Source organism: Neophocaena asiaeorientalis, unplaced genomic scaffold (assembly GCF_003031525.2).
Source record: "Neophocaena asiaeorientalis asiaeorientalis breed wild unplaced genomic scaffold, Neophocaena_asiaeorientalis_V1.1 scaffold44, whole genome shotgun sequence".
NCBI lineage: Eukaryota > Metazoa > Chordata > Mammalia > Artiodactyla > Phocoenidae > Neophocaena > Neophocaena asiaeorientalis.
Genome location: NW_020173678.1, coordinates 785,528 through 797,896, shown reverse-complemented (window position 1 = coordinate 797,896; position 12,369 = coordinate 785,528). Strand labels below are relative to the sequence as shown.

The window sequence follows — 12,369 nt, the reverse complement described above, 5'->3', positions numbered from 1 at the left end:
GGGGGGAATCGGGGGGCAGGAAAGGTCTCCGGTTCCTGGGTCTCCATCACTTCTTGTCTGGGGCAGGGGTCTGTGTACTGTTCCTTCAGACTGTCTAGGTTTTCTTGTTGGGACACTGCCCGCAGCCACACCAGAATCTCATCGTCGTCCCAGTCATGGAACCCAGGGGCGGAATGAGGGCCCAGCGTTCCAGAGAGGGCAGAGGACCACGAGGCAGGAGGTGGCCCAGGTGGAGCCTGCAGGGAACTGCCTGCTTGTGCCAGGGGCACAGGGCAAAGACAGTGCCCAGGGCAGGGGCCTGCCACCCAGCTCAGCAGGCAGCAGGGGTGCTGAGGCTACACAATGTCAGGATCGTGGAAGACAGAGACAGACTGAGACGCCGTTCCAGGTTAAGGGGCCGACGGAGACAAGTCTACTAAATGTGGTGCACGACCCTGGACTGCATCTTGGAATGGGGGAAAAAGCAGCAACACAGGACATTAAGACAATGGCAAATCTGAATAGGGGATGTGGATTAGATAATACGGGGTCGAAGTTAAATTTCCTTATTTTTATAATTTTACTGAGATTACCTGAGACTTACCGTTCATCTCTCATCAGGAGAGAGCCTGAAGTATTTAGGGGTAGAGGGTACAATGTCTCTAATTCTTTCTCAGACAGCTCAGAAAACATTACGTGTGTGTGTGTGTGTGTGTGTGTGTATGTATATACAGACACACACGGATTTGTGTGGGGGAAGGGGAAGGGAGAAAATGGGACAAAAGGTTAACAACTGGTAACCCTGGGGAAAGGGTATGCAGGAATTCTATCGGCAGGCAGACTCTCAACCACTGCGCCACCAGGGAAGCCCCTTTGTACTATTCTTATGCATTTGAAATTACGCTGAAGAGAGTCATGAAACCTCAAAGCGCCCCAAATCAATCTTCTCCCCAAGCATAATCATTCCCGGTGTTCCCTGCGTCACAGAAGTACAGCGGCATCTAGGCGTCGTCCCTCAAGCCCCAGACCAAATCCATCACCAAACCCAGCCCAACCCTCCCCTTCTCGCAATCTCAACTCCCACCTCCTGGTCCTGGCTCTTGGAACTTTGCGTCTGCACTACTGCATCACTCCTCAACTTGTCTTTGCAATGCCCACACCTGTCCCCACTCCAAACCATTCTCTACTGTAGCCAGAATCTGCTTACTTCCCGTAGGCAAACTTGAGCAGGTCACACACCCTGCCAGACCTCAGGGTTTTCAATGACCTCTGCTTCTTTAAGGACTCAAAGCCTTCCTCTGACCTACAAGAAAGACATGGCCCTGCCCCTGGCGGCCCATTCAGTTCCTGGAACCACGCACGCTCCCTCCCCCCGCAAAGCCTTTGCACATTCTCGTCACCACTGTTCACATGCTCTTCCTACCCGTTCTTTACTCCCTTCCAGATTCTCGGGGGGCCAGTGATCCATTCAGTTTGGTCCAATAAAGGGAAAGAACAGAACGGTTATCCTGCCTTTCCTGTACCTCAGAAAATGCACTTTTACTTCCGAGGCTAACCAATTCTGTTATAAAAGATGCTTACGTTTGTAAAATATATGTGAAACCTTTTAAGATATTTGAAGTATAGATAAGTACTAGTAAGCAAAAAGTTGTTAATCACGGACAGAACTCAAAGAATGTACCAAATAAAGGTAAGTGGTTAGCAGCATATGTATGTTAAACATAGCAAGGAATGGGAAAACCAGAAGATACCTAATATTCATGAGGTCCCAACGTGCTAACTATTCATGATACACAAGATACACCAGGCAATAAATATTCCTGATACATTAAATATACATGAGGCTGAACGAACAATAGGCAATGAACACTAAATATACATGAACACTTAAAATTCATGAATGCTTAACTGGGCCACCCATCAGCGACACACATTCTGGCCTGCGTGTGCTCTGCCCAAGGTGCACAGGACCCAAGGCTATTCATCAGGCTTCCCGACAAGCCACAGCTGCGGCGGGCATGCACGTCCTCTGCGTCTCTGATGGAGCAAGTGTGCGGCCTTGTGTCACTGTGGGCCTCCTTGTTCAAACCTCAGCGCTGGTTGTTGCAACCGTACCATCTGTGGGCAAGGCTGATGGAGCACAAATAACAAGGTGTGGTGTGCTGCAGGATTCGGGGAGGGTGTGTTAATTCACCCCACCTTTCTTTGCCCTCGCTTCTCACGGTAAACCGATTTAACAATCCCTGTGATTGAAGCTCTCTGAGTTTGTCTGTGAATATTCCTGCTCCGTGACCTCCAGGGTGGCTGCCTGGCAGTTCGCTGTGGAAACTTCTCCCCCAGGGCACCCAGACATTTAATACAGGGAAGAGAATTCCCAATAACAAACAAAGAAGCCAGGACACAAAGAGAAATAACGAGACATTAAGTGCCTCCTGATGGAAGTACACAAACCTATGGAGTATGCAAAAAAAAAAAAAAAAATCAAACTTGAATCTGTACAATTCTCTATATTTAGCTGTCAATGTATAAGAAATACAGGGGACAAAATGACACCTGTTAAACCATCCCGTGGCGATCCAGGCCGTGGGAAACGACAGGACAAATACTATGGTTTCTCCAGTAAGTAAACTGTAAGGAAAACAGAATTAGATGGCGGGGGAGCCTATATATTTAAAAAACTTAGACATACCAAATTGCAAAGGCTGGCCCCTATTTAGATACTGACTAGAACAAATGAACTGTAAAACAGAAAAGTGAAAACAGAAAGGTGACCGGTGATGTGGAGCGGCGTGGTGATGGCAGCACCACGGCAAAGTTTAAAAAGGGAGCGCCTGGGGACTTCCCCGGCGGTCCAGTGGTTAAGACTTCACCTTCCGAGGCACGGGGTGCGGTTCGATTCCTGGCTGGGGAGCTAGGATCCCACATGCCTCCGGGCCAAAACAAAAACCAAAATATCACACTGAAGCAACACCGTAACAAACTCAATAAAGACCTTAAAAATGGTCCACATCAAAAAATCTTAAACAATAAATAAATTAAAAAAAATAAAGAGGGAGCCCCTGGCTGCCGGAGACACTAGTATGTTTACAGATGCAATGACACGATGTCGGGGACTTGCTTTAAATAACCGGCGGCTGGGTCGGGGGTGAGCCGCCGGCCGTGGAGGTCACACGCGGGGTACAGGGAGCTCGCTGTCATCATAGCTGTTTGGGATGTGCCATCGTCAAACGGCTTCGTCTGCTCGAAGAGGAAGGAGGAGGCGGGAGAAGGGCAGAGAAGTTTCTCTGAGGAGCCCTGGGTGCCGTGGGAAAGGACGTAAGAGAGGGCGGGGCGCGGGAGGAGCCCCCTCACCCCCCCCCCCGCCGCTGCCGTCCGCTGACCCAGGTGCGCTTTCCGTGCCGCAGCGAACACGCCCCGGCCGCCCCGCCCGCTTCGCTCCCCCGCTTCCCCTCCACACCTTCTGCCGAGCTGCGAAATCCCGAGGTGCCTCCGGCCGCGCCTTCACCCCCCAGGCTGGGCCTCCTGTCCCGCTTCCTCGCTTCCCCTCTGGTCACTCTCTGTGGCTCTCCTGTCTTGGGGGCCTCCCCACACTCTCCCACGGGGTGACTGGCACCTACCCACCCTGTGTGTCTCCATCACCACCTCGCCTCTCATCCCCGAGATCTTCTGAGCCCCACCTGAGCGGGACTCTTCAAGGGACCAACGCACACACCCCACCGTCTCGGCGCTGCTCTGTCCCGCCCTCTTTCCTTCGCACACACAACCTGGCCCTCTCCCACTGTTCTGTTCCCCAGTAAGGAAAATCAGTCTTCACACGCCCCACAATATCATCTTTCCTTCGCCGTGTCCAACCAACCACCAGGTCTTACCTTTGACGCGCATCCACTTCCTTCCGTATCCATCCACCTCCAAGCCGATGCCACCTCTCACCTGGACGGTAACAACTTCCTAACTGTTCCCCCTTCACAACCCTTCGTCTCCCTCCAATGCATTTCCTGCTCTGTATCCAAGAGATCTTTTTCCTTGCTGTGGCCAAATACACGGAACATTAAAATCACCATGTCAACCATTTGTAAGTGCACTCCCAGGGATCTTTCGAGAAACAGTCTTCCAACATTACCAAGTTTAAAACACAAACTGAGTGGCTCAGGGTCCAGGAGGGAAGATTTTCCACTAGACCTAGCCTTTTACACCTCTGGACTTTTGAATCGGTGCCTGTCTCACCTCTTCAAAAACTATTAAGTGTCAAAAGTAAAATTTCAAGAACTTATAATCAAGCCCTCTAAAGTCTATGTTAAAAAAAAAATGGAGGTAGCTAAAAAAGAAAAAAGGTTATTTCTGCTGTTTCGAAATCTGTTACAATACAAAATTCTACAAAACGCGTAAATTAGAGAAAAATTTACAAGTCAGCGCCCTCGTCATATGAATGTCATAAAACAGAAAGAATGGAAAACAAGAAGACAGTTGAAAGAGAATCTTGAAAGTAGCATTAAAATGCCAGCAGAAAAAAATGAAACCATCTACTTTGAAACGTTCCTTTGCTGAGGACAAATGTCTTTTAAAGTATTTCAAACATTTCAAATATTTTTTATTCCAAGAGCCTAAAGTACTTAAAATTTCTTTGTAACTCCCATTTAGAGACAGAAAATGGTTTGAAGGAGAGGGCTGGGAGTGGGAGCGGGGGTAGATTCAAAATAACTTTTCAAGATCATACACACATGTTCCCAGGAACCTATATTTGTTAAATATGGAGTAAGGAGACGAACACTTTTTCAGTGAACTGAAATTCTATTTCTTTACCTCAAAAAACCATTTTCAGGTGCTTCATAAACACGACTAGGCCTAACACTCAGGGTGCGACTGTGAGGGTTACAGAGGGACTTCGGTTTTCTCTCTAGTGCTGGATTCCCAGCCTCTATTTTATTTCTCCCAGTTCATAGTTGAAAAAGTTTATTTTTTTTTAATTTTTGGATTTTATTTTATTTATTTTTGTATACAGCAGGTTCTTATTAGTCATCGGTTTTATACACATCAGTGTATACATGTCAATCCCAATCGCCCAATTCATCCCACCACCACCACCCCTGCCCCCGCCACAGCTTTCCCCCCTTGGTGTCCATACGTTTGCTCTCTACATCTGTATCTCAATTTCTGCCCTGCAAACCGGTTCATCTGTACCATTTTTCTAGGTTCCACATATATGTGTTAATATACGATATTTGCTTTTCTCTTTCTGACTTACTTCACTCTGTATGACAGTCTCTAGATCCATCCACGTCTCTACAAATGACCCAATTTCGTTCCTGAAAAAAGTATTTTGAATAAAAAGAATTCTTTGAAACTATTAAAGAAATACAATCCCATTCCACAATGGGAAACAGAATATCCAAAAGTAGCCTAAGTGTGAGATGGATCAATTCATGTTTCAATGTATATGCTTTCTCTTCTAAAGAAGGCAAAACAAATGCTTATTATCATGACTATTTGGCAAGCAGGGAAACTGAGACAAAGACTTTAGGAAAAAGGCCCCCAAAAAGGGAGCAGGTGGTAGAAGGAGAGCTGGAAAGACACTACAGTGTTGGGGTGTAGCCCTTTAACCCAGAATGAGTTGATGCAGAATCCGTGTTTAAAAAGAAAAGGAGAGACCCTGAAAGGCACAGGAAGGAAAGTGCTAAACGTGATCACAGTGAATACAATGATTATCTCAGCAGAAGCACCACGCTGTGACTATTAACAAATGTGTAATATTAATTTAAAGATCATTATTTGTAATTTACCAATAGAAAAGGTCCATGAACTAGTACCTAAAAAACTAGATCCACTGGGGTGGGGGGTGGGGACGACCCTGAAATGACAGACCGATGCTAAATATGTTTCCTATTTCTGTACTAACTAATCAAATACAAACAGGTTTGTTGAAGAAAAATTAAACATACTTTTAAATTCCACAAAAAACAAAAAATGTAAGACTTACGTTTGAACGGTTTTCACGCTTTCTTTGTGCCTTCACTTCCAGTATTATACTACAAAACTGTAATGAACTCTAGGAAGAGTATAACACAGAGGTGAAAATACAAACTTTAGTATCATAAAGGTTTTGACTCGAATTTGTGTTCCACCATCTACAAGCTGGATGATCAAGGGCAAGTTATTTAACCCCTCTAGACCCATTTCCTCTTTTATTAAAAGGGCAAACTGTCGTATTTCCTAAATTCTTATTTTCCATTGGAATATCTGTGAAATCAGGACACGTTGTAACAAATTTGTAATTCAATGTCCAAAAAACCTTTTTAAATTGAAGGTGTATCTCACAGTCTTCATAGCAGTGATTCTTAAGCTGGGGTCGTATTGGCCCCAGGAGACACTGGCAATGTCTGGAGACGTTTCTGGGTGTTACAACTGGGGAAGAAGTAGGAGTGGGGAATACCACTGTCACCTAGTGGGTAGAGGCCAGGAAGCTGCTAAAATCCTACAATGCATAGGATGGCCCCCTCAACAAGGAAGGAGCCAGCCAGTAGTTCTGCAGTGGGAAACCCTACCTTAGAGTGGCAGACGAAGAAATAAAATAATATCTACTTAATAGGGTCGTTCTCAGAATTAAAATAAGGCATATAAAATGTTCAAAACTGTACTTAATACGAAGTATGTGCTCAATAAATCATAGTAGCTTTTTCAAAAATCCAACGTGCTTAGGATAACTTATTTATCTACTAAGCAAATACCAAATTCCCTAACGTGGCCCTTCAAACAATGCCAATTTACCTTTCAAGCTGCATCTCCCACTACTCATCACATAAACCTCCTCCAATCCTACTGGTCTGTGTTGTTGCACTAACGGTACTCGGGTTCCGAGCTCTGTGCCGGCACACGGACCACGTGCTTCCACCCGCCACCCGTATTTGCCACTCAGGCATGGTTTAAATAGCTGTAGCCTTTGACACTGTTAAGAAGACCACCCGCCTGGAAACTTTCTCCTTCCAGGGCCTCAGTATCTTTACACTTTCTTAATTCTCTTCCTAACTCTCTGCTCTAATTCCACCTTCTTCTCCTCAGCCTCCTCCCAAAACTATGCGAAGTGTTCACCACCCTAGATTCTGTCTCAAATCTCTTCTGTCGCTCTGTGGTGTCATCTCCTTCTGATTCCAATCACACTTTATACGCAGAAGATTCCCAAAGTGCTACTGTGTAGCCTCACCTGGTCAATCATACTCCCTACCCACATTTACAGCTACCTACCTTACTAGATTTCTCAGATAAGGTATCTGGCCAACACATCAAGCTTAAGGTTCCCCAGAACAAAGCCGACTTGCCATTTAACTTGCTGCTCTCCATCTCTGCCAACGGCACTGGACTCACCCTTCCCAGTCACCAGATCTCAAAAGCTCAAGTAACCTCATTCTCCTTGCCAGCTCAGGGGGCCTCATCCTCCCCCCATGCACCCCGAATTCAGTCATTTAGAAACACTAGGGATTATACCTTTGCAATGTTTTTTCTATCTTTTGCCTCTTTTCCATTAATTTGACTTCTCCCCAAACAGCACGTGGTAAAGTGGGCGGCCTGAAATCAGGTTCAGAACACAGCACCATTAGCTGGGTGGCTTTGCGTGAGTCCCTAACCCTCTGGGCCTCATTCCCTCATCAGTAACACTGGAGTGATGGACAGTTTCCACCTCTCAAGGCCGTCATGAGGATTAAAATGAGATGATACATGGAGAGTGACCGACACACAGTAAGTACTCAATAAATATTAGCAGCATTTCCGCGCGGCTGCTTGAAGCTCTCACCATCTCTTGCCCAGACTCCTACAAGAACTTCCCAAACAGGCCTCTCTGCAATCAGTCTCTCTTAACCAGAGCGCTGTCCGCTGACAGCACATCCTTCACACGTGCATGAGAGTCAGGTGTGAGACGGGATTTTTGAGAAAACGTGTTGGGATATATAAAGAAATGAAATAAGGGGTATTTAAAAGAGCAGATGATTTTATATTCTGCTATATGTTTTGTAGTTTGCATCAAACTACACTGTACGAAAGGGAGAATGATAGTTGATCAAGTTGAAATGATAAAGCGACACTAGGAATTGGGCCTTAAGCTCCATGTTACGAACTCCAAATGCTGGGAATTCCCTGGCAGTCCAGGGGTTAGGACTCAGTGCTCTCACTGCCATGGCCTGGGTTCAATCCCTGACTGGGGAACTGAGATCCTGCAAGCCTCACAGAGCTGCCTCCAAATGCAAGAATTTAGTAAGGAAGAAGGTCATAAAAGGGTTTGCACCCACCATTTTCCGCAAAGCACTTAAAGCAAACTCAGTAATATCACTGCTAGATGGGTTCAGCTGTTCAAATACAGTAGACACAGCACACTTGAACTTCCCCGTCTTCCGCAATTTGCTTAAAGTATCTATTTGGTTTACAGATTAAAATTCACCTAAACAAACTTATTCTTCATTTGATCAAAACCGTACCTGCATTCTTCCACAAAATAAACTATGAAGATTTGAGTTATGTGGAATATTTTTAGTGTAAAGAAAAAGAATATGATTCCAAGCTCTGACAGAAGACTTCAAATTAAGTAAATACTCTATTTGCTTTCTAGGTACTACAATGCTAGCGCTTTATTTACTTTTTATAGTTCAGTAACTTCATTCTGTGCCCCAAAATTGATTTCTAGCTATCATTTTCAATGAATTTTCCAACATAGGGTTTAAAATTGACTTCTTTTTAATATGTCAAAAGTTAGAAACTTTCTCACAGAAAAAGACTAAACTGGTGACTGAGGACCGGACATGTCATCATTAAAGAAGTGATTTTAGTAAATCGTAACTTCAATTCGGGCTAATGTTTTGAATGATTAGCTGAACACCACCAGCAACACCTCTGAAATTCTATGTTGTCTACTAACATCTGCCTTACGACAGTGTCTGCAGCAAATGCACAAAATGTACATCAAAAGAAATGAAACATGACATTTTTTCAGCTCACTCCATATAAATTTATACTTTCAAATACTGTTGATTAAAGAATAAACAGAATGCACGAAGATAACATTCTTAATAATATAATTTCTCGTTACTAAGTGACTCTTAAGGTCTTCTGAGCTTGATTTTCCTTCCATTTTGAATATGACTTTCATCCACCCTAACTGTTGCCAAGACAACTGCGAGTACCAACAGCGTTCATCTAAGCCATCTGAGAGTGTGTTAAGATCTGCCCATCCTTTAAAGAAAATAAATCAATCAGACTTCTAACGCGTGCTGTATGCCCATTCTGCACACTGGCAGGTGAGAGGCTTACTCTGCAGAGCAGGGTAAACAGCGCAGACTTAAGGGTCAAAAAGACCTGCACTGGCCCGCAGGATCCACCGCTCGCCAGATGTTTAACCTTGAGCAAATTCATCTGAGCTTCTTCCCTCACCTGCAAAATGAGGACAATATCTTTCTAGAGGGATGCTGTGGGAATAAACGAAGCAATGTGTTTGAGGTATCGGGCATACAAGAGGCATGCCTGCCCTCACCAACGCCATACCCTTTAGTCAGACAATCAAATCAAAGCTCATGTCTGCCCGTACTAAAACTGTGACCGTGGGGAAGTTGTTTAACCTCTCTCTGCTCTGGCGTCCTCTCTTTTTTAAATGGGGAGTACGCTACCTACATCACAGAGCTGCTGTAAGTCCCGAACATACAACATAATGCAAAGCATCTAGCGCAGTGCCCAGGCACAGCACACATTCCACTGACACTCTGCTCCTTCCTCTTCTCTTCTTCGCCAAGTGTGTTCAACACTTGTTTCCCAAGTGGTCCAGGATCTAGTAAACTTGCCTGACAGGCATCCAGAGAGTAGGCCGTTTTCTGGTTAGGAACCCTTGTGAATCCAGGGCAACGTTGTGACATCTGTACTACAAGTTTCCTCTCAGTTTCAGAAGGAAAGAAAATATTTTTGCTATTCTCTCTGCCTTCCATTTTGTACACACTGCTTTTCCACAGAGGTCACTGTATCAATTTTACTCTTTCCATCTTTTCTAAATACTTAAATAGGGACTTCCCTGGCAGTCCACTGGTTAAGACTTCGCCTTCCAATGCAGGGGGTGCAGGTTCGATCCCTGGTCGGGGAGCTGAGATCCCACATGCCTCCCAGCCAAAAAACCAAAACATAAAACAGAAGTAATATTGTAACAAATTCAATAAAGACTTTAAAAAATGGTTCACATCAAAAAAAATCTTTTAAAAAAAACCAAAACTTAAATAGCTTTCATTTCTCTTCTAAACGGATATTAGCTTTAGTATGCTGCTTAAGTTAAAACCAAAATACATCAATTACTTTCACCACCGATATCAGTGGTGCCAGAAAACAAAAATATACTAACACTTTGTGTTTCCTCCGAGGTGTTACTCTACACATTTAGTTCCAAAGAAATCTTTAAAATCTAAATTATTTCAGAATAAATTTTTCATTATATTTACTCCTGATGCTAGTTTTAAAACCTTTAACATCGGGACTTCCCTGGTGGCACAGTGGTTAAGAATCCACCTGCCAATGCAGGGGACGTGGGTTTGAGCCCTGGTCCAGGGAGATCCCACATGCTGTGGAGCAACTAAGCCCACGTGCCACAACTACTGAGCCCACGCGCCACAACTACTGAGCCCACATGCCACAATTACTGAAGCCCGTGCACCTAGAGCCCATGCTCCACAACAAAGAGAAGCCACCGCAATGAGAAGCCCACGCACCGCAACGAAGAGTAGCCCCCACTTGCCGCAACTAGAGAAAACCCCGCACGCAGCAGCGAAGACCCACTGCAGCCAAAAATAAATAAATAAAACCTTTAACATCTTTCTACTTCAATATCAAAGCATGATAATTTAAATAAAACAGAAGCTGTCATAAGCACAAAGTCACTGTAACGTGAAGTTTCCCTCAAAACTAATTCAGACAGTTTTCTAAACACCGAGATTCATTTGCTAGTTAACTAAATATGCAGCCCTGATAGTCACCTGTGTATGTATCCAGCTGTGTATGTTTAAACAGTAAGAATGAATTAAAACATTTACCCACAAATTTTCACGGTCCTAAAGTTGGAATTAAGCCATCCTCTTCCCCTCAAAAAAAAAAAAAAACAAAACAAAATAAACCCTGTATTTAACATCCGGAGAAAAGTCTGTAAATACTAAGAAACTTCTCAATAAATATTTTACACAACCAATCTTTATGAACTAGGCCACAGAAATCTTACAAAATAACTCAAGGTTATCAGATTAAATTACCTTCCAGGAGCATCTCCACATGAGAAGGTAATGTTTCCAGAGCTCCACAACATGGGCTCCTAAAGCAACAGCTAAGGAATTACAACAGGAGGCCCTTTTCCTGTCATTTTGCAAAGACTGGGTAAAGGTGGGAGTGTCTGACGCCTACTGTCCTATACAATTTGTGTCAACAGCACATGCCCTCAAAAAACTCTTCTATTAAAAAAAAAAAAAATCCCACAGTAGGGAGTTGTTGTTTTTCTTAATTTATGAAGCCAAAATGTTTGCGAAAAGGAATGTGTCTGAACACGAAGTAAAAATAGGACGTGACACTCAGCAAGCTAAATATTAAATAGCTGGTTTAATAGAGACTGAAACGTGTACGGGAGGACACGGGCTTCAAAAATGACGACAAAAATTAATACTGCGCTCCGACAGAGGCCACGGTACAGTCCACGGATCCTGAATCGCAGCCATGGTTACAAATGTCAAAATCAATGTAGTCTGTGTGCCATCCACCTCCTTCCAATAATAACGAAACCAACTCAGATTTCTCGGTGGTGTAATCACAACTATGACTGTGGGGGAAATGAATGCAGCACAATGAGGAAAATACCACAAATTAAAACCACCCCATGTAAAAAACATGACAAAATTGGTCACTGGGAGGGGGGGAAAAAAAAAACCACCCACTTTTGCTATTCAATAAAAGAAATCTGGCTGCATCCTACCTGCCCAAATCAAGGGCTCCTAACTGAAGAGCAAACCTGCGTTATCCCCCCCTCCTTTCTTCTCCCATCGCGTCCCCGAGCCTGTGCGCGGAGACACGCGCGAAGGGGACCAGAAGATGGGAAACAAAACGGGGACGCGCGCAGCCTGCGGGGACGGAGGGATGGAGGGATGGGGGGCGGGCACCACGTACCTGTCCCGAAGGCCTTGGCCACCAGCCAGGCCAGATTGCAGGCGATTTTGGCCCTGGAGAAGTCATAGTGGTCGAAGGGCTTGATGGCTGGAACAATGAACGTCCTCCTCCCGTCCCGGGGGTCCGCAGCATCCCCCATCTTCACGCGCTCGGGGCGCCGGCCCGCCCTTCACATGGTGCTGCCGGCCGCGGGGTAGGCGCTGGGGGGTGGGGGTCGGGGTCTGGGTCCGA

At 44.9% G+C, this 12,369-nt stretch overlaps 1 protein-coding gene across 2 annotated transcripts in view; it reads right to left on the bottom strand.

The window, feature by feature from the left end:
* Nucleotides 1–12,312, bottom strand: part of CAMSAP2 (calmodulin regulated spectrin associated protein family member 2) — a 95,906-nt gene extending 83,594 nt beyond the window's left edge. The window contains exon 1 of one of the 2 annotated variants that reach the window (XM_024749638.1): nt 12,139–12,312. In XM_024749638.1, coding sequence (XP_024605406.1) covers nt 12,139–12,277 — 139 coding nt within the window. In that variant the 5' untranslated portion in view covers nt 12,278–12,312. The remainder of the gene's footprint in view (nt 1–12,138) is intronic. The other variant, XM_024749640.1, reaches the window with a different exon arrangement.
* Between the last annotated feature and the right edge of the window lie 57 nt (nt 12,313–12,369).